Source organism: Mustela nivalis (genome assembly GCF_964662115.1).
Source record: "Mustela nivalis genome assembly, chromosome: 15".
Classification (NCBI taxonomy): Eukaryota; Metazoa; Chordata; class Mammalia; order Carnivora; family Mustelidae; genus Mustela; species Mustela nivalis.
Genome location: NC_139034.1, coordinates 32565356 through 32590320, shown reverse-complemented (window position 1 = coordinate 32590320; position 24965 = coordinate 32565356). Strand labels below are relative to the sequence as shown.

The 24965-nt window shown below is 39.8% G+C and overlaps 1 protein-coding gene across 5 annotated transcripts in view; it reads left to right on the top strand.

Annotated features, from left to right (window-relative positions):
- The window catches only part of LRCH1 (leucine rich repeats and calponin homology domain containing 1), a 196541-nt gene that overhangs the window by 133669 nt on the left and 37907 nt on the right, over window positions 1–24965 (top strand). For all 5 annotated transcript variants that reach the window (XM_082700563.1, XM_082700565.1, XM_082700564.1 and 2 more), the window contains exons 5-14: window positions 3618–3754; window positions 4500–4627; window positions 5948–6011; window positions 8850–8955; window positions 10821–10948; window positions 13402–13469; window positions 15523–15609; window positions 20059–20148; window positions 20247–20283; window positions 24539–24592. In XM_082700563.1, coding sequence (XP_082556689.1) covers window positions 3618–3754; window positions 4500–4627; window positions 5948–6011; window positions 8850–8955; window positions 10821–10948; window positions 13402–13469; window positions 15523–15609; window positions 20059–20148; window positions 20247–20283; window positions 24539–24592 — 899 coding nt within the window. The remainder of the gene's footprint in view (window positions 1–3617; window positions 3755–4499; window positions 4628–5947; window positions 6012–8849; window positions 8956–10820; window positions 10949–13401; window positions 13470–15522; window positions 15610–20058; window positions 20149–20246; window positions 20284–24538; window positions 24593–24965) is intronic.

Sequence of the window (24965 nt, the reverse complement as noted above, 5' to 3'; positions counted from 1 at the left end):
GACACACGATTCAACTCATAACCCAAGGCGGCATGAATTGTTTTGGTATGGATGTGTGATGTTCTGGAACATCGAGCTAACACTGTAGGTGATGTGCTTGGTCTTGTAGACCCAGCTGTTAGGACTTCTGGCTTTGGACACCTGGTCACCCTGGTTGGGAGCCACCCCCTATGCTTCAGGTGAGGGTACTAGCCCTGCTGAGTGGTCCTTGGACGAATGTCACTAGTAGTTTTGGTGAGTCTCCCAAAGGCTAGAAGGAAGGATCCTCCAGAACCTCAGCAGTGAGACTGGAGCCAACCTCAGGCAGACTCTTCCCTGCATCTGTGGGCTTCTACAGTACGTTGCTCTGATACTTCGTCTCTGAGTTCAGAGAGAAAGATGCATTTCTTCAGAAAGTGTGCACCCTTCAGAACCTTGACTAGCAGCTTTGTAGATGGTGGTGGATCTGAATTGCCTATTTTGGGGATTCTTGTTCAGACTTGCATCAGAATGAGTTGATGAGCCGTAAAATACTGAATGCTTTCCCAAACACGTTTTCTCATTTCCAAAGATTGCATTGATTTCCTTCAGTTTCATTTAAGGCCACCAGGCATACCGGGTTTCAAATATATATTTAAAATTATACCTCAGAGCAAAAGCACGTATTTGGAAACAAGAACGAAAGCATTTGGTTAATGTGATACAACGGCAGCTAGTCAAGAACTGCCTGACTTTTATTATTCTCTTCCTGCATCTTGATCTTTGGCCTGAAGGCAAGCAGATGAAGCTCATGGAAAGGAAAGAACTTTATAAAATGCGGTGTGCTTTATAGATGGGAGGTTTGAGTGGCTACCTGCCATCCGTCGCCTTTCCTGCACTGACCTGCCTTTTAAAGAAGTTGAATTAGAAACTCTCTTGGCACAAGGATGTATTAATTTATTACTTGAGATAATTTGGTATGAAAACTGTTTTTTTTCATTCTGTCATTGGCTAGCCTATTTTGTATGGAAATGGTTTTTCTTGGTTTGAGCAAGCACAAAGGGAAACACTCTTACTAACTACACATGTGTAAGCATTTAAACCTTTTGTGACATTAAAGAAAACTAGCCTCTAATTGTAGCCCTCATGCTAATCATTGAAAAATCATTACAGATCATCAAACTCTCATTTTCAAAGGAAAAATGTGGTAGAGTCATTTCACTGATGCCTATAATATTTAGAAACGTGTCAACGTTGTGTCTGCAAACCGAGGTTTTTCTTTGCTCTCAGCACTCCCTACCCTCTTACCTTAAGAGCATTCCTTTCTCTTGAAAAGATCAGTCACACCATTTCTATCCTTTTTATAATTGTGTTTTCCCAGGTTTAATATTTTAAAAATATATTCAAAACTAAAACTTCAGTTTACTAGAAAAATCTCTTTTTTTAAAAAATAACTTCCTGAATATCAAGTTTCTTTTTTGCTTCACTCTAGAGAACTCTATTAACAAAAGAGTATGGATAGTGCTTTCAGGCAGTGAATTTGAAGACTTTCCATATTTACTTGTTTTTCCTCTGTGAGTACCCCTCCCCATATGCTTTCAATCTGAGAAGGGAGAACAAGTCTGTGGCCTAATTACCCATATCAATTTTGTGGTGGTTTTACTATAAATACTGCAATGAGGAGACCATATTTTGTTTTTTCTAGGACCAGAATGGACAGAGTTAAGATTAAAGGAGCCAGTCATTGACCTTCTTTGCAACAGAAGATCCCTTGGATTTTCTTTTTCTTCTCCCTTTTCCTGCCCTGTTTCTTTTCACCATTCCTGGGCTGGAGTTATCATCACCATCCCCCACCCCCACCCCCACCCCATTTTCTTATTGTGAAACTGCCAGGCTCTCGTTTTCCCAAACTAAGATGGTAATTGTGTCCCAAACTGCAATTAACAGGAATAGTCATTATAAAAACCATTCTTACTTTATTTACCTTATTTAAGTTGCCTCTCCTCCCCTTCCTGGTACGACTGCCAGGAACTAACCCTCAGTCTTGCATAAAGGTCTTCATTTTTAGCAGCAAAGACTTGCTAAAGATCTGGAGTCCAGTTAAATTTTGGTATGGACGGCCATACCACGAATTCGCCAACCTAAGTTTAGTGAATAAAATTAACAGTCTCGGAGATGGATTAATATCACTAAGGGTTAGCGCAAGGAGATCTCCCTCTCCTATATAAATCCCTCTAAGCCTTAGTCCTGTTTTAGAAACAAACTACGAAGTGAGAGGGATCTTACTTTCCCTTTTCCTTCGATTTTCTTGATTCCATGCTGTCGTCCGGGTTCCCTTCCTCCCTCTCTCCTTCACCTGCTGCCGCTCGCAGAGCCTTCATCAGGACAGCGTCCAGGGGAGCGGGACATGTCATCTGCCCTGCTCTTGGGGGCGGAGGGTGGGGACTGGGTTTGGGCAGTGAACTACTCAGGGCAGTTGACACAGAGCTGAGCTTGGGACCTGCCAAATTGGATGCTCTTTGGCCTCTCTTCCAGCACTTGAGTCCGCTTGACTCCATTTTTTAAATACGAATTAACTCACTAAGGCATGAAACAAGGAAAGTCCCTTACACACCCAGAGGCCCAGAGCCAGGTGAACAGGAGAAGAGATACCGGTTGCTAAGAGCATCTTTGTTTGTGGAACCTGAAGTAGCACAGCGAGTCCAATGACAACCCTCAGGCATACGAGGGGGAGGGGAGGCACTGTGGGAATTCTCCCTGTGGGTCCCTTTATATCATGCCTGCCTGTCCTCCGCTTTGGAGCTCCTTGTGTCTTCGAAAGCGCTGTATTTCACCCTTTCCCACATCCTGTAATAAACGCTGTGGACCCTTCTGACATGAACCCACCCAAGTGTTTGACGCACAGATCTTAGCGCTTTGCCCTGTGTCACCCTACATGTCTGGTGTTGCTCAGCCCCTTTGCTCCATGGAACATATTTGACTTTGTTCCTTGCAGCTGCCAATGTCGGTTGGAATGCTTGAAATTACTGAGTGTTTACTATGCCCTTGGGTGGGGACTTTAAGCTAAATATAATGTTCTGTCTTGTTTGTGGAGTTGCAGAAGACGGTAAAAAAGCAGTAGAATTGAGCCTCATCAAATCAGGATTACAGGGTCCACAGCAACATTCCGAATTAGATAGCATTTAGTTCTTAACGTGAAATTTTAAAAACCATGAACATATTTCTTGTAACCAGATACTTTGACTAGATAAGAATATTTTATGATTAGCTCATTGTTCATCAGCTCACAATTGAAGTTAAAACATAAACATGTCCTATGTGGTATGGCTTATGTGATTGTTTTGCTGGAAGAAAGGCCTTTCTAAACAATAGATATTGTAAATGTCAAGAGTGTTTCTAGCTCTTGTCAGAACTCACAACAATTTAAAATTATTGCCCTCCCGATGAAAGATTTCCCCCTCCCCTTTAGTAAAATATTTTATACGCATACCACATATTCCTGGCACATACCTTGCTTTGATCATGCTAATTGATGTTTTTCCTGGTAAGCAGAGAATGAGTTTTTGAATGTTTAGCCACATAATCTTGTTGCTTTCTGAATTTGTTCTTTTTCTTTTTCTTTTTTTTTTTTTCTCTTTTTTCTTTTCCCTGTTCTTTAGAACTAGTAGATCTTCCCTTGGTAAAGTTTGACTTTTCCTGCAATAAAGTGCTCGTGATTCCCATTTGTTTTAGAGAGATGAAACAGCTGCAAGTGTTACTGCTTGAGAACAACCCTTTGCAGTCTCCTCCAGCGCAGGTGAGGGATGACGGCAGAGCTGCCCCCCCAGAGGGGCGTACTCTCAGTAGCGCGTGGGCAACTCCCAGCAGAGCTGGGCCTTGGATGTTCTGCTGAATTAATATTGGTTTGGACATGATCACAACCTCTGAAAGATGAAACCGTGGGTGAATCCGACCACAGGGAGGTGTCTTCTGCTACGTTGAGTCTGTTTACCGGCCTTTGACTCCCTGTTCTGATCACTGCAATCGTAGAATTAAAAGTTTGAGTGGCTTAGCATTTGGACACGCATTGGAAACTCCTTCATGGGGTGAATGGCTTATCAGTGGAGTAATATATTCCTCACTTTCACGTGAGCTGAGAAACGGGGTTTAAACATTTCACACACTATCGGTTATTTAGAGAGAAGTTCCAAGTTCAGCTGTTAAACTGTGTGCGAACAAATCGTATGCTTCCAGAATTGGAATGTTACTCTGTCAGGGATTCGGCTTCTCTACTTTTTTACACTGTTTAGACTTTGACACATTTCTGTTAGGATGGCTTTCTATTTCAAGTAGAATCTAGAAGACATAATTGCCTAAATACTTATATATTTTGGAGATTAAAATGTAAATTTTGGAGATTTAAATTCTCAAATTTGGTGTGTATTGTTGAAGTGTTACTTAAAATGAAAACACAGAAATGAAAATATACAGAGTCACAGGCCTAGTGTTTACATTTTGTTTGGCCATTGGAAAACAAATATGTATTATTAATTTCTCCGTAGATTTGCACAAAGGGCAAAGTGCACATATTCAAGTATCTGAGTATACAAGCATGTCAGATTAAGACAACCGATTCCCTTTATCTCCACACGATGGAGAGGCCACATTTACACCAGCACGTGGAAGACAGGTGAGTGTGACTGCAGTCACTCAAAGCCCCCGTTTAGAATTTGCTTCGGCCAAGGCATGCCAGGTTGGTAACTCCAAAAATTCCTTTGCCTCCCTTAACCAATGCAGATTTGTAACTCAAGTGTTTTAACAGTTTGGAATAAGAGAGAGGAAATTGTTACTGTTGATAAGCTTTTGACATCTTGCTAATCTTGTTTTCCCTATTCTAATCAATAATCGTCTTTCCTGAATACTGTGTGTGCATGTATGTCATATGCACTCATATATCTCCTTATAAATGTAATCTATAATATAAATACAGGTATTTTTGACTTACCAGGTAAAACTACCGTATCAAGCTCAGGCATGTCTTTTTAATTATTAATTTTTCATCTGCCTCCAGAACATTGTTAAGAAAAACTGCAGGTTTTGTTTTGTAGTTGTCTTTTAGAAATGCAGTGTGCATAGTTTTTGCCATTTCCTTTTTGGAACGGAAGGGTTAGAATCCTTTCACATGCCCTTGGCCTTTTGTGGCATAATTTGGGCCTTGAATTTTCAAAGATTAAAATTCCCACACTGGACACATGTATAGAAACACATTGTTTTGAGAGGTCTTTATTGCAGAGACCTTTGCTTAACTCTCTACTGAAAAACATGGTGACTTGGGGCACCTGGGTGACGCAGTGGGTTAAAGCCTCTGCCTTCAGCTCAGGTCATGATCCCAAAGTCCTGGGATCAGTCCGAATTCAGGCTCTCTGCTCAGCAGGGAGCCTGCTTCCTCTTCTTTTTGCCTGCTTCTCTGCCTACTTGTGATCTCTGTCTGTCAAATAAATAAATAAAATCTTTAAAAAACAAAAACATGGTGACTTAGAATCTCAGCCTACTCTAATGATACCTTTATATAATACTTAAAATATGTATTCATTATTTTAGTTTTATAGACATCAACTTTGTTTTAGTCACTGGATAAAAGCTTACAGAATTATTGAGAGTAACCACATAAGAGGCAAACACCTCTTATAAAAGATAAAAGCAATTAGGCAGTTTTTGCTTTTATAGACAGTATAATTCACAAGATAAGAAAATTTTTAACTGTTTCAAGAACAGACTACTTGGTTAGAGTAACCCTAAACACAAAGAATTTATTTTGTCCTCTGTTTAGAAAGACTATTTGATTATTAGGCCCTCCTTTAATATATGGGGCTGATTTGTTGTCTTATGGTAATAATAAAATTTGTATAGCAAAAGTCATTATTTGAATATAAATTAATGTATCTTGTTGTGAACTTTGTGATTTCAATCTTTTTCTAAATGGATTCCATACTGATGACACCTATCCCAGCAAGAAGGATTCAGATTCGGGTGTTGGAAGTGATAATGGAGATAAGCGTTTATCTGCCACAGAGGTAAAGTTTGTGATTAGCTTTTTTTTCCTTTCTGAGGTAGATCTATCCGCCTGTTCCTAAACCCCTCTGCGGTAAAGGGCATTAATGCATCTGTGTGAGAATGTGTGATTATATTCGTGAAGGCAATTTGAAATCCCTCCAAGCGTTATATAAATAGGAGCTGTTTTTAGCTTTTGCTGCGTATTTAATATTTTGTAAATGTCCCTATCCCCTCCCCCTACACTCCTTACATTACCTAGCATGTTCTTGAATATTTCACACATATTATGAAATGATGAAGAGTGGTACTCAAGTACCCAGGAGGCATTTTTATAAAAGCATTTGTTTTTAAGTGACAGAATAATTTAGGAAAAAAGTTATTTGCATGCGTAAATGTTAAGGAGTCAAATGTGCATTGCATTTTAGCAGTTTACCCACAGGAAATGCCATTTTGAGTAGCCATAATTTTTACAGCAATATTTGTTTTCCTGAAACTTTTTGATTGTGCTCTTTTCAGACAACTGGATAAAAGTTGGGTTACTTGTAAGCTCAGAGGCCTTCCACACTAGAGCTTCCTGAAGTGGTTATAAATAGCTCATTTATCTCGCTTATAATTGGATTCCCCCCAACCTTTCACTAATATACCATCAAATGGAGTTTATTGAGCAGGGTAGCTAGAAGGAATGCCTGGGGCAGGGGATGGATGTATTATGGCTTCCCTTCTGAGGAAATTTCTTGAGTTTTGTGGTTATTAAGTTTTGAAACATTATACTTCTTTGAAGATGTAATTAATAAGTCAGTTACCCCATTTAAGGAGTTCACATTTGTACTGTGTGTGACTCCCAAGAAAAATGCCTTTTCTCTCTTCTCTTCAGGTCTTCGAGGGTTAATATTTGCATTTATGTCCTAGGAAATGCTTTATAAAGCAGTGTATTAAAGTTAGGATACCCTAAAGATTTTAAGGTAAATTTAAGAAAAAACCTCTAACACAGAACATTTCAAAAGGAGCTTATAGGCAGAAAAAGAAGGCCAATTTCAATAAAAGAAAATAGCTCTCATGAAGCCACATGAATAGGTTACTGGGACTCCCTGGGGGAGAAATTACTCAACACATTGCTTTATAAGTTGTATTTAATTCAGCCCCCTTAGTTTTATTAAAACTCATAAGTCCCCTGAAATGTCCCATTGTTTCAGAAATTACTCACCCTAAGCTTATTTTCTATGAAATTAAAACAGACTCTGCTTTATCCTTTATCTGTTTTTTAAGGATAATTAAGTTCGTTAATAAAATATCACACAAAGAACTTCATTATCCTTTTGTTCTCACTTAATACAAGTAGGATGCTAATATCATTCTAGAAGGAGGCCAAGGGTTTATTCCCTCCCTTTTAACTAGATGCATTATCTTTGGAATTTTGCTACGCTTTTCAGATGGGAGGATAGTGGAAAGAAGGACCATAAAAAGGGTTCTAGTCAACAGAGTCAGTGCCAGCATCTTCCCTTTAGCCTTTTTTTGGTCTCACGCTGTAGTCTCCTTACCTGAGAACCCCTCCAGGCAATTTGTTTTTCAGAAAGAAAAGGGCCCTGAATTATCCAATATAGCTTTCTGTTTTCACTTTGGCAAATCCGTTAGCATCTATGGTCAGTTTCTCTGGCTCCCCACTTCTGTTTCACTGAGGCGTTCAGAAAGCACGTCTCATTCCCTTTCTTTGGCTGTTGCCCTTGTCTGATTGATTTAGTGTTTGTCTCCAAGAAGTTTAAAACATATTTTTGTCAAGATAAACATGAACAAAAAAATTGGCGGCTGAATATCTGTTGAGTGGATGAAATGCACGCTTCTTTTGTGTCAGTTTCCAAACAGTTTGTGCGCCTGTCCAAAAGTAAACGAACACCGGACTCTGAAAGCCACGGCTTCAAGAATTAGGAGCATCCCACGATTCCCTGACATGCGTTCTGTGGAGGTTCAGGATCCCTGGGATTTGGAAAGCTCACTAAATAACAACATGAAAACGGAGACGTAGGAGAATAAAGGAAGCTCCAGATTTCATTCGTGACAGAATCGTAGATTATCTGAATAAACTTCATCAGCTAGTGTGGGAAACAAGCACCCCTGAGACAACTCACTCTGATTACCAAATCAAAGCCTTATTCTGAAAATTGCACAGAACACATGTCCTTTTAAGCCTTATCGTCATTCAGCACTTTTATATATCTGATGCAGCCCAAAGGCCTGTGTGTCCCTCAGTCTCCCACAGGGAAATCAACTGGAGTTCACTGTTGCCCTGTGAATAAATTGTTGCCTGCTGTTTGTGACTAGCACCATGAAACCTTAATGCAGTTTTGGGAAATTGGTGGTGGTGTGCAGTAGCAGAGTACCAGTCCTCGGGCTAATGTGATAGTATATTCAGTTACTCCTTCGTTCCATCAGGGATAACATAGTCCTTCTTAGTGCTCTGATAGTTGCTCTTAGGTTGGCAATGCCATCAGGTACCTGACAAATTTTTGGCTCAAAACATATGTACAGAGAAACACTTGAGTGTTAGCTCAATGAATTTTGTGAAAGTGAACACACCTACATTGACAGCCACCAGTGCAAGGAACAGAGCTTTACCAGCACCCCAGAAAGCCCACACATGCATCCACCATGCAAGCCAAGAGTGGTCAGAGTCCTCAAATAGCACGGATTAGTTTTTGCTGGGATTTGAACTTACGTAAGTGGAATGGTTCTTTGTATCTCGTTTTTTTACTCAATATTATGTTTTTGAGAATCAGCAGTATTCTTTTAATCACATAGCATTCTCTTAATCTACATTGATAATGCTTGTCCCTTGAATGAAGCCGTGCATTGTTTCCTTTTAGCCTTCTGATGAAGACACTGTTAGCCTCAATGTGCCAATGTCAAATATCATGGAAGAAGAACAGATCATCAAGGAGGACTCATGCCATCGCCTTAGCCCCGTTAAAGGTGTGAGAATGAAAGATGGGGAGAAAGTGTTTGTTTTAAGTTTCAAATACTCTGTTTATAATCTACACAAATAGGGCCATGGTATTAGCTTAAGTTTATTGAGCGTTTCCTGCGCACCAAGCTCTGTGCTAATCTGTGAAGGTGACCTCATTTAAAGTTCAGAACTCTGAGATGGATATTCTAATTGTCTCCATTTTATAGGTGAGGGAACCAAGGCTCAGAGACTTTAACTTGGCAGTGATCACACAGCTAGTAAGTAAGTTGTAGAGTGGTTCTCATTGTGAAGATTTTATAACAGTCTTTAAATCCATTCTTGGAAAGCATATATTGACATATAGATATATTAGGAAACACCAGTGATTGTAGCACTTAAAATCCCGAATCTCATTGGCTTAACACAGTACAAATCAAGTGTACATGGGAGTTCATGATTGAAAGGCAGTTCCCCTCCAAGCAATGATCTATGCAAATGATTCAAAGGCCCAGACTTCTTTCAAGTTGTGACTCCAGCATCTGAAACACAAGATTTCCAAAGTTTCCAAGTCCTGTTTTAAGGCAGAAGCTGGCCAAGCACGGAACCTTGTTCACAGGAGGTTTTTAGTGGACTGAGCCTAGAAGTGCCCATCACTTCCAAGGAGGCCTGGATACATGGCCACATCTCTTACACATGAAGATGGGAAATGTAGTTGAGATGTGTGCCCAGGAATACACTTGACTTTGGACAAGACAAATGACCTTAGTTCTCTTACCTATAAATGAGGTGATTAGATTAATTAATACATAAGATCTTCAGTAGCTGTCCAATTCTGTGGTTCTCTAATAATCACCACGTGATCACTAAGTACTTTATGACCAAGAGAATTTTCATTCTCTTGAAAATCCTAGCAGTGTATTTCATATCTTGGTGAGGAGCCCTCATTTGATTATATTAGGGCAGTATTTCTTTCTTTTTTTTTTTACTGCTCCTGTTTATTCAATGACTTTAATAGAAAATAATAAAATTTAGTGTTTAATGATTTGTGGCAGAGATGACTTCATGATATATGAACAGTATAGAACTAGATTAATATGCAGATTTTCTCCCTAAATCTTTGAAAATGCTCTCATTAGGGATGGGAGAGCCGTGTGAACCAAATCAATGTCTAGTGTTTGCTTTCACTTTCTACCTTCAGGTTTTTAAGTTTAGCACTTACATGTATCTGAGGTTTTGGTTGGAACCTTACATTATCCTCCCCCCAAATTACTGTATACTCTATGCAAAAACATAATTGCCATATTATTAACTTGGATAAGCTATGTAACATGACATGGTCTACAAGGTAGTGCAGGCAAATTTTTAAAACAAAAGAAATATGTAATTTGTCACCAGTGAGTTTTTTCCTCCCTGCTCTAGAACTCTAGAAGTGGGTATTCTAAGTAGGAGTCCTTAAAGGGTGCCCTACTCACTTCTTTTCAGTTTGCAGATCATGAAGAAGAGATCTGCTTGGTGTTCCTTTTGCCTCTTTCAAACTTCCTTTTTTTTTTTTTTTTTTTTGCCTCTTTCAAACTTGCTTTCCTCTGTTTCTTAAGAAAGTTATAAGAGATTTCATTTCTTTAAGGGATGAAGCCATAGAGAAGTTTAGACTTTCCAGTTTGCCATGGGGGTGGGGGGAGCTTTCTATTTTTTTCTATTTTTTTTTTCTCTTTTTCTTCCTTCATTCATCTTTTCATCCCACTCTTCAGGGAAGAGACAAGTTGGGTCGTTCATAAAACCTCCAGAAGAAGCAAGGGTCTGAAAGTAGTCTGATGGTATATGAGGGTTATCTGTGCTTTGCTCATCTCTTCATGAAACCATCTTTTTGTCTTTCTCTACGTTTTCCTAATAGGGGACTTTCATCAGGAATTTCAACCAGAGCCTTCCCTTTTGGGTGACAATGACAACTCAGGAGAAGAAAGAGACCAATTTACTGATGGAAAAGATGTTCTCCATTCAGAATTTATAACCTATATTAAGGCAAGTTGAAAATCTGCTAATTTTTAAAAAATTTTCTTCTGTTTGGTGCCTTTGCATTTAAGTTCAAGGTTACTAGTCAATCACCTTAAATATCAGCTTACTGCCAGTTTCCTCAGGTTTCTAAAATATTTTCTCAAAGCATGGGATGTCTATTTCCTGATGTTAGGAGCTGGTCCCTATGATACGTCTCGTGTGTCTGTAAATGTGTCTTACTTCCTTTATATTCAGTGATCAGTTAGCTTTCCACCTCTCAAGTTAGCAGACGTGTCAGCATTACCATCACTAAAAGTTAAAATAGACAATTTTATGTTCTTTTCCATGTATTCTAGGTGAATGCTTTTCTTGGGAGTATGTCTGTAGTATAGAGAAAAAACGGAGAGACTGAAAATCTAGAAACAGAGGTCTTCTCTTTCTGGGAAGGTCACTCTGAGGATACTTACACCTGAGCTCTCATCCTTGCACTGAGGTGTTGAAAGTTTGGATGAAATCACTGCATTCTCCGGTGACCTTTCGTCACAGTTGCGACACAGAGAGTAGAAGAACACTAGCCCTGTACTAACACTGGTAGTGAAGGTTCCACTTTGAGACATGATTGGTGTGTTTCTGCCAGTCCTTTTGGCTCAGATTGTAGCCCCCAGGAATCACAAGGGTAATTGAATAAAATTCATTTTCACTGAGACTCATGAGAGATGATGGTCTCGGGCTTACTGTGGTAAAGCAGGGGTGAGGTCTCTCGGTGCTTGTCCTTGTTTCCTGAGATTGGTGCTGGGATGGCTGCTGGGCTGGGTCAGTATGAGGGCAGAGCATTGCTTTGTTTTGCCTCATCTGGGAACATATGCCCATTGCGGACCCAAGGTTTTCACTGCTCTACAGAATCCCCGATTTATTGATTCATTCACAAATAAATTTTAGTGAGTAGGTAAATTTATAAAAATGGAACCCACAAATAATGAGAATGAACTGTATAACCCTGTAACTTAGCAAAAGAAATCCATTAGTCCTATTTTGCATATTGAAAAAAATTGGTATTTTATATTATTGGCTATTTTATCATGACATTGAGAATTAGAAGGAAATACGCATGGCTCCCATAGTTGAAACCCAACAAAGAGAGATTAGAACATGTTCTTTTGCTCATTTCTGGTAGTATATTTTCACCCACAAATCTCACTGTTATTTGGATAGTGACACAGGAATTTCTGTGTTTACTGTACTATGCACTATATCTATAATTATTAAAGAAAAGCCTGAGTGTTTTTTAAGCCAGAGGCTGGCATCCAGTGCTAGCTACTTTCTCAGAAGAAGACTCTTCTCAATGATATATCTAGAGAATGGGCTGGGTCTCAGTTAGTTAACAGTGTGTCAGTCCTTGTGTCTGTCTGTTGTTTCTTCCTTGCCCAAGGAACGTACCACCATTCAGGGGTGGCTCCTTGCTGGCTGTACTCTGAGTTACGGCAGCAGAACTCTGTGTCAGAGTTGACAGTGGACAGGAGCACATAGAAGTCTTAGCAGAGAGACACATTGTGCTAACTAATCCTGTCACATTTATTTGGAATAATAATGGTGTGTTGGGGGGAGAGACATTTCAGTGAAATCTGAGTGCGGTACACATGAAACTATTAGATACAATTTGAGGCATTTTCTGTTCAGTATTTTGCACTTTCTTTTTCCCCAAGATTATACACATATGCACACATACACACACTCCTCTCCTCTCAAAAAAAGTAGAAGGTGCTTCCTCATGTGACCAACGGGCCCAACTAACAGAGACATCTGAATGTCTGGAGGTGCTAAGAGTGCAATAGGAAATAGAATTAAGCTTTACATTTCTGACTCTAAGTTAACAGGTGCTGTGGTCCTGGGTCAGGTTTTTTTTGTTTTGTTTTGTTTTTATTTTATTTTTAATTGTGGTAAAATACATGTAACATGAAACTTACCATCTTGCCATACTGAAGTGTGCGGTTCTGTGGTGAGTACATTCACATTGTTGTGCAACAATCACCACCGTCCATCTCCAGAACTCTTTTCATCTTGTCAAACAAAAACACTGTACCTGTTCAACTTTAATTTCCCATTCCCTCCTCCCCTCACCCCTGGTAGCCACCATTCTGCTTTCTGTCTCTATGAGGGACCCCTGTAGGCAGCTCATAGAACTGGAGTCTTACAGTCTTTGGCTTCTGGTGACTGACTGACTTCACTAAGCGGGATGTCCTGCGGGTTCACCATCGTTCTGGCATGTGTCAGAACTTCCTTCCTGTTGAAGGCTGGGTGACATTCTATTGTATGTATAGACCACATTTTGCTTATCCTTTCGTCTATAGATGGACACTTGGATTGTTTCCCACTTTGGGCTGTTGAGAATAATGCTCCTGTGGACATGGACTAAGGCAGGGTTTGACTGTTGACTCTTGACAGCCAGTGGCTCTGAGAAGACCTGTATGTTCTGTCCACAGGATAGGGCTGAGGACTGTGAAGAACTGCTACGGATAGAAGAGGACACGCACTGGCAGTCTGAGGGAATGTGAGTCCCCAGGGCCTGGTTATGAGCCACCGTCCTGTAAAGTTCATGGTTCAAGCTGAAAGCAGCCCTGTAAAATGATAGAATTTTGGTCTCCTTTTCTTTGGGCAAGCTGATAATCTCACCTAATGTTATATCGATAAGTTGCAAGTTTTTCTCTGTCGGATGCTTATTGTCACAGTGGAAGTCTAGACCTCTTCCTTGGCAAGGAGTTTTATCTGACTAGAGGCTGTGGATTGAATTTGATTCAGGAAATTAGATAAATTCCCTATGTTAGAGATTATAGCTTACTTCCATTTGCCTGAGGAAACCAACCACTGGACCCCGAGCACTATATAGTCCCCGTCACCCTCTCCCTTGAACTGTCTTCAGATTCAAGGTCTGAGAAAACTATATACCTCTCATGTCTTGGTCCCATGTCTAACAGTTGTAATAGCTAGCATTTATTAAATACTGTGTGCTAGGCACTGTCCTAAATACTTCACAGGTAGTAACTCATGTCGTCTTTACAACAATCCTGTAAGTTCTCTCATTATCCCCCATTTCACATGGGACAAAACTGAAACACAGAGAGATGCCCAAGGTCACAGAGGGTGGGATTGAACCCAAGAAATCTCATGTCAGGTGGATATCCCTCCAACTCTATTGCATCTGAGGATTTTACTTTGACAACTTTACAGGGGAGGGCATGAGTCATCTATCAGACGATGAATGATTTCCAGGGGAATTGAACTTGAACCATGTGGCATAAGTAGATTTTTGGTTCTCAGGATTTTGTTTTCCATGATCTGGCATGTGGGCCTGGATCCTCCGTTATACCTTGGGAGAGATTTCCCCATAGTGAGGATTTACTATACTGTTGAAAAGTTTCTCCACTCAGAAACACATTGGCCCATGTTCTGGAGTGGAAAGCAGTAACCATCATCAAATTTCTCTTAACTTTTAAAAACACTGCTATGTTCCTTTAAAATCACTGTCCAGTATTATCAACTATTCTTTGAATATATTGCTATAATGTCAAGGAGGACTAGTTTGATTACAGAATCATAGGATTATGGGGAAAGAGATTTTATAGGGAGGATTTTTTTTTTTTTAAACTATAGCTGACCCTTGAAAAATGCAGGGATTGGGTGCAATCAAAAGTCTGCATCTAATTTTCAATCCTCCCTGAAACTAAACTACTAATAATCTGTGACCAGAAGACTTACCAATAACATAAACAGTTAACATATTCTCATATGTATTATATACTGTATTCTTAGAATAATAACTAATTTTTCCCTTTCTCAGTACTTTTAGGCTATGCAGTTCATCTGTGAATTTTTTCAAATTGTTACAGATCTCTAAAAAATTTTCCAATATTTATTGAAAAAAAAAAAAAAACATGTATAAGTGGACCCATGCAATTCACACCTGTGTCCTTCAAGGGCCAGCGGTGCATAAAGCCTTGGAAACCCCATTCAAAATCTTACATCTGTTGTTCTCAACGCTGTCTATAGAGCTTAATAAAAAGCCCAAGCCCCAGTATCCATCTTGGCATTTTTTTTTAAGTGCCACAGATGATTTTGCTGCATAAAAAACCCACACTGAGAACAACTATCCCCCAGTAAAGTCCTGTATTGTATGAAAGCAACAAAATCGGGCACACTGGTTGCTCCAGAGGTGGAAAACCCAGAAGTGGTGCACACTTGCTGCAGCTGGGTACCCTGTGCATCCCCCCCAACTCCCGGGGCTCAGGAAAGCTCAGTGTGAGAACCACCCGGTGGGACCACTGCCTTGGTTTTATAGAGGAGCAGAGACAGGCCCATGACGTTGAGACTTTGTGTGACCTGCTGGATTGTAGCAAAGCTGGGCTTCCCCCACCCAGAAGCTCCACCTCTGCTACCTTCTGGCAGCCCACTCCACAGGGGACTGACACGTGTTCATTATCGTGTTGAGCTGGTCAAAATCATTTTTTATATGTGAGTTGGCTTTTTATACATTTGTTCTTAAGAATCTGGACAATAGCCACATTCCAGTAATCCTTTTTGTTCTTACCTCTCGGTTCATGCTGCAGAGTAAATTCATCCAAAGACCAGGACATGAATATAGCAATGATTGAACAACTGAGAGAAGCAGTAGATTTGCTGCAAGATCCCAACAGGTATGGGCGTCTTTCCTGGGGCCAGGCTACATGTGTAAATAATGTGTGCTAATTTATTGAGTACGTTATCTCACACCATTTGAGCTTAGTCTAAGCACCAAAAAAAGAGGAGTTCTCACAAGATCCGTAAATAGAAGAGTCACAGTTCTGGAGTGATTGCGATCATTTCCCCCTTTTGCTACTCCTTAATGAAATTTAGGCACCTTCGTGAGATTCTTATGGAAGCTTTTGGTATAATTCTTAGAAAACAGAAATACGATAAAAGTGCATATTTGATACGGCTTAAAATTTGACTCCCAACTTAGAGAAATATCAGGGAGATTTTCCAAAAAAGAAAGAATTGGTTTATCGGGTACTGTTATGTTGGTTTCTGAGATGCTAAATATATGTTGACTAAATAATATATTTCTGAAGATTTGGATCACAAGATAATTTTATAATTGAATTGGCCATTGTCAGGAACAGACACTGTATGCGGTAGGTACAGTTTTTGGTTTCTTCGCAAAGGATTATGAATTCCCACGGACAAAATATTTTTCACAAAGACCATATACCTGGTGTCAGGTCCTAACTACTTTATCACTAGAGAAATGTATCCCAAACTTATTCCTGGTAAATTGTTTAGGGGTCCCAGGGACTCAGATGAGAAGATGATGTTGTCTTAAAATATGTTGAACATGGAAACCACACCACATATTGCAAATTTATGAAAATGGTGGTTCATGCGTCCCCAGAGTGTTAATGATGGGTCACCACCAACATCGGCTGACCCCAAGAGTGATGGGTCAGTTTGTGTGGTTGGAAACCTTCAGCAATTGATTTGAAAGGCATTTTGGTTTTGCAGATATTAGTTGGGTGCTTAGAGCATGGGAAGATCTACCGTGTGCACCTTGGGGGATAAGGAGATGAATAAGACACAGCTCTTGCCTTCTAAGAACTTAAATGGTGGTAGAGATTGCCTTGAGTAGTTATTTTTAAGCAGAATAGATTTAAGTGCTGGAAGTGAAGACCTGGCCCCAGATGGAAACAGGGAGATGGTTGGGCTGGCCTCTGTGAAGCCTGGGATAGTTCATCTGGGCCTTTAATAACTGGCCCTTTCAAGAAGGCAAATCCTGGATTGAATTAAAGGTTTAGGCAAAGGCACAGAGGTCAACAGGGAGTGGAGCGAGCTTGGAATGGTTTGGGTAGTGATAATCTCTGCCTTCTCTGTGCTTCAGTACTGCTTGTGGAACATTCAAAACCCAGACACCCCACTCCACCTGTGAGGCTGGGGCCTGACTGTTGCACTTTTCAAAAATACTGCCAGTGTTTCTGATGGATAGCCAGGACTGAGACTCCACAGCAGGGCAGCGGGGGTGCTAGGGGTGCCTTTGAATGCTGGGTTGAGGAGCCCAGGCCTTATTTTATATGTAGAGGGAGGTAGTGGTGGTTTCCAAATATGACTCTTCATGTTACCAGTTGTCCCTAATGTTTGGCTCAGAGCTTAGCTTATTAGTGAATGCCTAATCGAGGTGTACTCCTAAAAGAGGTGAGCTTGACATCCTAAACCAGGGCAGTCAATGAGAGGAAACAGGGACAAGAGAGTGTGTGTGTATTGTGTATTTACGTGAAATTATAAAGAATGGGGAAACAGACTATCTGAGAAGAAGACCAGACTTGGGATCTGCCAGCCACTGATTCTGAACTCTGCTCCCACACCGTTAGTCTGGGTAAGAGAGAACTACTCTACATGCCCGTTTCCTCATCTAGAAGGTTGGATCCAAGTACTTATCCTTTTAGGATGGTGAGGATTTGAAATAATATCTAAATTATTTTAATAATTTATGTTAAAATATTAATAAAATAATATCTAAATTAGTAGGAAGGTAAATTGGCAAAACCATTCTAGAAGACATCCTATAGTATGTGGCCATAGCCTATAAAATATATGAACATTCTGAATAGATTCTAAAAATTTATCCTGAGAGACAAAGAGATATGAACAAAAATTGTGAAGGGGAAGGTGTTTTTATAGCAAATATTTGGGAAAAAAGAAATAATCCAATAGTTTGGAGATAACTAAGTATAAGTATTAATTAATAAAATGGACCATAATGTGGCTGATACAACTTTTTTTTAAGTTTCCAGTATATTTTAGAATGCTCATTTTATAATGTTCACTTCAAAAAGTATATGAAATGCAAAGGTTTGATCCCAATTATAGAGACAGAATCGGGTCTCAGTCACGTCAGAAACCTAGAAAAAGTTAAAACTGGAAGGAAATATATTACAATGGGTGTTTTTTCTGTAGGTATTTCTAAATATTTTTCTTTAGATTTCATAAATTGGAGATACTTAGTGGTAGGTAGTGTTGTAGTTCTTTGGTGATCATTTGAAGTGGGTGGTGAGAACAGTGGAAGGAACTGTCCAAAGTGTTTAGATCTGAGCCCCTTCTCATTACCTAAGGTGGGGAACAAGGAGGGGCAGGCAGGTTTGAAGAGGAGGATGTTGGGGTCAGCGTAGGACGCACTGAAAAAAAATTCAAGATGGCAATGTCCATTCTGCTGCTAGGTGTTCAGTCCTGGGGCTTCGAGACTTAGGTTTGAAAGTCATTTTCAGGGATGCCTGGGTGGCTCAGTGGGTTAAGCCTCTGCCTTTGGCTCAGGTCATGATCTCAGGGTCCTGGGATTGAGCCCCACATTGGGCTCTCTGCTCATTGGGGAACCAACTTCTCCCTCTTCCACTACCCCTGCCTCCTGCTTGTGTTCTTTCTCTTATGCTCTTTCTTTCTCAAATAAACAAAATCTTTAAAAAAAAAAAAAAAGTCATTTTCATATTCTGCTGCAGTAACAGAGCCTTCTAAGGAGGATGAGAGTCCCAAGGCCAAGTGTATCGATGGGGAGGGAGCTTGAGTCCAGGAACGAGCCTTGAAGACATGATGTGACACAGAGAAGGCCACAATCGGGGCCTTCAAACTTCATACTGTTTTAATACTTCCACCTTTTATATTTTGTATCACTCCTCCAATACACTTTTCTTACAAATTTGAGATTGATTAATACGTGAACCCCAAAGGGAAAAAGAACAGCCTAGTTTGGTGGAAATAGAAGTGGCTTGGGAATGTGGGACTGGCGCCCAGTAGTAAAAATCCTAGGGACCTGGAGGAGTGTTCCCAGCTCTGGGCCTTAGTTTCGTCTTCCTTCATGAGAAGTGGAATGAACTGAGGACCTCGAGATTCCTCTCCAGTGTGGAAACATTTGAGGCAATGAGTTGCCAAGAATGTCCAGCAAGTCGGAATGGTGGGTGTGTGCTTGAATTGTGGGAGAAAAGAGCCCTGAGTAAACTTCCAAGAGCTAATTGATTTACATCTTTATGGAGTGTCATTTTAAAACGCATAAAACTTTGTATGGATTTCATTTCCTCCCTAAAATTATCCACTCCTTTGGCTGCTTTTTATCTTTGTTGTTCATCCTGAAATAATTATCACAATAGGACAGTTCTAATGTATAATAATGTTTCTGTGAGCCAGTATAATGGTAATTTAAAAAGAGTCTTGTGTTTGTTTTTATAAAGAGAGAGCACTTCAAGGGGTCATTTATTTCTAGCTGCTTGAGACTTACTATTAATAATAAAAACTTTACATGCATATTGGGTTTTTCCTTTATCTCATATTTCATAATCCAAACTTTTTGTTTGCATGAAGTGGTTGATTATAGGATTAACCTTTCATACAGCCTTAACATTAGAAAATCTAGTTGAATATTGGTACTGTATTTTGCCTTTATCTTGGTTTATTTTCTTCAGGATTTCTGATTATTTGTTTGATAGCATTTTCAGTAAGCATATATAATGTGACTCATCTCTTCTTTAAAGATAGCCTTGTAACTTTTATGACTCAGCAATTCCTGGTTTTACAGATCTTAGAAAGAATTCAACTCAAAATTGCAGAAATTCTGAAACTATCTGTAAGACAATTTCACAAATAAAATTGCATATCGAATAGCTTATGAATTTTAATTTTTGAAGTGAGAGTATTCATGTATGTCAAAGATATCTTCCCATTGAAACAAAATGCTCTTGGTACATATAGTATTCTTAGCAATTTTATATGCTTCTATAAATTCATCAATTTCTAGAATAGAACTCAGCATTGCTATCTAGGAATATTATGACTTTAACAGAAATTACTGTTATATTGCAAGTAAGTTAGATTTCAATACCAATAACAGACTGAAAATTAAAATTGTATAAAATCTGGCCCAGGGTGGGTGGGAGAATACCATGTGGTCTTTTCAATACCATGAAAGTTCTACCATAAATCTTTGATTACTAAATTTAATGATAAATATAACTTTTTAATGTACTGAAACAATAAACTAAATATGACCCAAAACACTGGATTTATTAAAATCTTAGAACATATGAAAAGTTTAATAAATTTGCTAATATCTTCTTCCCCCTTCTCTTTAGATTAAGCACCAATATTACAGAGAGAAATGTTGTAAACTTTTATCCTATGGAATCAGCAGAAGTCTTAGACTTACAAGATTCTGCACTAAAGTATGTTGACCTTCTTGTAACCAAATATATTTTCTCTTTCTACATTGACATATGTATGCTTTAAATTCTACTTTTTGTCATTTTCTTTATTCCTACAGTGGTCAAATACAGCTGGAGACCTCTCCGGTGTGTGAGGTAAGGCCGCTCTTGGATTAACCAGAACTCCGTGCAGTATTCTGCCACAGAATAGTGGCTACCATAGTCTATAAAAGATTGATCATAGGGCAGAACATTCATTAGTGAGACTATTATTCAATTTTGTTCATGGTCTGTTTTTTCACGTGTTTTAAATTTTTACCTTATTTAGTTTTCCTGCCTCTCCTAGTTCATCTTTCATTAAAGATAAGAGTTTGCCCTTCCCATTAAATTCTCTCAATTCTGGGAGTCAGATAGTCCTGCCAAGCCAGACAGTAGCAACTAAGATAGCTAGGGAACCTGCTGCTTCAGAAAGATGTAGGACAGCTCAGTGTATATTTTAAAGCCAAGAACGAAGCCTAGGAAGTGGCCTGGTGGAAATAAGCTAGAAAAGACATGAGAGGCAAGAACAAATGATTTGGGAAGCACCTGGGAGAATTAGGAGAACTTTGGCAGAGAGACCTGGTGGGATTATGTGGGGGCAGAGTAAGGGTGGCGTTACACTAAGTGGAGTTCTGGTGGCTACTGAAAGCAGTTTTGGCATAAAACTAGAGATGAGCTAGAAGGTTCCAGAGAAACAGTTGTAAAGATAGGTTTGAGCCAGTGGCTTGGGAGGGACATTTGTGTGACACCATAATTCATCCCTCTCTAGTGAGTGGGTTTGGGATGGCTAAATTTGGGACACACCAATTTATGTCCCTGAGGTGTGTCCTCACCTTATGTCCATGCCTTATGTGACGTGTAGTGAAGCAGTTTCACACTCTTAACTGGCTACGTCTCTGTGTTAAACAAGATGAGAGAGAACCAATATGGTTTCATTGTCTAGCGCCATGACTTAGAATTATGTTGAGATCTAATCCCACCTCAAAGACTTCTAACTATGGGCCACCTCTCTACACCTCACCTTCATTTTCTGTAAATTGGGAACAGCCCCACAACCAGGGGCTCCTAGATGTTAGCTATGCCTCTCACTCCACCACTCTGTTATTATTGGTGGGCTCCTTAGCCAGAATTGCTCTATTGTGTCTTCGCTGGTAGAGGCATCACTGAATTGCCCAGTCCTGAATTACCCAGTCCTGGAACATCAGGAAGACTTTTCTGTGAAGGCTGCCCCCATTCCCAGCCCATTACCTCAGGCTCTCCTTTGAAGCAGGCTTCTTGTGATTCTGTACGGCACCCCTATTTGACTGTTGATTGATTATAGTTGACCCACAATTTATTTTAAGCTTATTTGGAAATGATTTTAAACTTAGGAAAATAGGAGGAAAATTTGCAAGATTCTACAAAAGATTACAAAAATTGCATCCTTTCACCCAGAGTGACCTATTATTAATGTTTTACTGCATTTGTGGTATGGTTTCTTCTCTTTCTCCACACAACTTCTTTTTCTGAAACATCTGAGGGTTTTATTCATCATAGTCCTTTTCCCCCTAAATATTTCACTGTGTGTATTCTAAGAGTAGAGCTTTTATTTTACATAACTATATTGCAGTTATCAAATTCAGAAATTTGCGTTGATAAGCTGTTTTCATCTAATCGACCATTCATATTCCAAACTGTTTGATTGATCTCATGATGTTCTTCACGGTGTTTTTTTTCTTCTCCCATGGAGGATCCAGTCTAGTGGTAGGCATTGTATCTAGTTAGGAGGTATCTATAGTTTCCTTTACTCTGGAACATTTTTCTTTTTTTAATGATTTTATTTATTTATTTGACAGACAGAGATCACAAGTAGACAGAGAGGCAGGCAGAGAGAGGAAGGGAAGCTGACTCCCTGCTGAGCAGAGAGCCCAACACGGGGCTCAATCCCAGGACCCTGAGATCATGACCCGAGCCAAAGGCAGAGGCTTTAACCCACTGAGCCACCCAGGTGCCTCGACTCTGGAACATTTTTGTAACCTTTTTTTGGTTTTTACCACCTTGAAATTTTGAAGAGTATAGCTCTCCTCTTTTTGAATGGCGTGCCCCTTATTTTGCCCCTTATTTTGTGAGACAAAAGTCCCTCATATTTCCTCGTGCTGAGTTGAGATTCTGTGTTCTCGATTGCAACACTGCACAAGTGAAATTGTGTCCTTTTCAGGGTGTCACACGTGTCTGGAAGTGGACCTGTTGGTGATGTTAATTTGATTGCCCATCCGTTGTGTCACTTGATTTGTCCACTGTGTAATCATTGTTCTGTTTTTCCATTGCAACCCACAAGCACTCAATGAAGAGGTACTTTAGGACTGGTTAGGGTCCTGCTGCAGACCCATTTTTGACTCTAGTAAAACAGATGTCCACCTGGGTGCATGACTTCAGGAGTATCAGTTTAAGATGCAGATCCTCTAGAAAAAAGATACCTCCACTCCATCTCTGATTTGTAATGTTTTGTATTAATATACGTCAGGGTTTTTTTTTTCCTTTTGGTTGGATGAGAACTCCTGTTTGGTGTAGAAAATTCTTACTCATGGTCTTCCTTGTCTAGGGCATTTGTCTGTCCATGATTGGCCCATCTCAATGATTTTAAAAAGAAGGGATCAGATAGCAGGCCCTGGAAGTCACAAGGAGGAGGAAGAGAAAGTAGTGGATTAGCAAGGCCAGTGCTAATGATTATACAGAATCTAAATGTGGTCCTCATTTATGATTTGGTTATTTTTATATTTTCTCTTCTGTCTCATTCAGAAAGAAAGGAATAACTTTAGCATAAGTCTTGAATCAATTAGCCAGTTTTGTTGAGTACTTATGCTGGGTTTGGTTTTGTTTTGGGTGTCGGGAACTGGGCTATGAAGGATATGAAGTTGTCCTTACTTTTAAGATGTCTTTAAAAATGTGGAGAGAAGAAGACTTGGATATTAAGAAAATTGAAAGAATTTGAGATGGTCTTTGATCCTGAGTATTTTAGGTACTCTGGGAGACTGGGGAAGAGGTGGGGTTTAGAGAGATGGAAGTAAACCTAGATTTGGGAGGGTTGTTTGGATTTGGAAGTGTTTCAGCACACAGCTGTGGCAGAATCAGCACAGTGTGGGAGCCAGCCAGACACACAGAGAAAGGGTGTGAACTGTGGCCCTCCCCAGTACCATAGGTAGGGCCGAGATGGTTTCTACATCACAATGTCTGACTTTTAATATACTTGAGATGATGGTCTGTATTAAGTTTGGGTAGCACTGGCATCCATTCAGGAAAGAACTGCAAATTATAGCCTCCTCCATAAATAATATCAAATTGGGGAAGGTGTAGGGGGGACAACAAGAAAAAATTAGCAGAAGGAATTGCTTAATAGAGAGAATTGAACCTGGAGGTACTTGTTCGTATTTCTAACAAAGCGATTTCACTGAGTAGGGAAATTAATGCCATTTTATTCTAAAAATGTGTTTTTCCTTTGGATGTGTCAAAATTTGGAGTATTTTTTAAATAGCACTTCTCAGGCATCTTAAATTTATACTAATTTGGTGTACTATAAATGAAGATGTTTATACTAGCTATCAGCAAGTTTTTTTACTAGGGTAATCATTTGGTTCCGTGATGACCATATAAAGAAGGCTGATCTGAGTGAAATAACCTAGAGTTTCCTCACTGGTTGCCAAAGCAAGCTGGTGTCGAATGATAAGATTGTCTCAGGTAATTTGGAGTGTAGGCATGTATATTTATTAAAAGCTCCCGATGAGGGGTGCCTGGGTGGCTTAGTTGGTTAAGGCCCCAACTCTCTGTTTCAGCTCAGGTCATGATATTAGGGTCCTGAGATTGACCCCCACCCCCATCAGGCTCTGTGCTCAGCTTGGGGTCTGCTCAAGATTCTCTCCCTTCTCCTCTGCCCCTCCCCAGGCTCAAGCACACCAAGCTTGGTCTGTCTCCTCTCTAAAATAATAAATAAAGTCCTAAAAAATTAAAAGCTTCCAGTGAGATTCTGTGTATTAGGGAAATACTGCCTTGTATCATTTCCAAAAACCTGTAGTTCAAATGAGGAAGTGGGAGCCCTCACGTGGCTTGGGAATCTAGCAAGTCAGGTTATGTTTATAGGTACTTTGGACTGAGCTCTCTGCCCTGGGAGATCCTATTCTAGTTTGTGTGATACTTTAGATGTATTTTTTTGAGTGTGAGTACAGCTGCATATGTCAGTGTGATCCACTTAACTACTTAACACACTAATTGATTAATTCATTGTATATTCACTGAGTGCCCAGCTGCCAGGGATATGAGGGAAGTCAGATGGATGCTGTTCCTGTCTCAATAACTTTATGGTCTAATGGAATACTCCATGCATTATTTTTCCTTGAAGGTGCAAAATGATCTCACTTTACAGAGCAATGGGAGCGAGTATTCTCCAAATGAGGTAAGTTTCCTGAAGATTCCTGTAAGCTGAGGTAGTTTGTGAAGGCCGAACTGGAATATCTTTTACAGAAATAATCAGATTGTCTTGATTCATGAGTTAATTGCATTGCCGATTCTCTGGGGGAGTGTCTCTCCTTAGCTATCATAGTCTTAACTGGCCCTATCCATAATGGAAGATTGACTTTATAAGATATATTTTGAAAACCAGATATGGCAGCATCTTTATAGAAAACAGAGAAATGGCTCAAACAGACAAGGTTTCGAATGTCCTTTGACTCATCAGTGGTGCAGTGTGTGGTGTCCGTGTAGGTGAAACTGGTCGGTGTGACCTGTGTTCCTCCCCTGTTGTGTCATGACATTCTTCATCAGCTGGG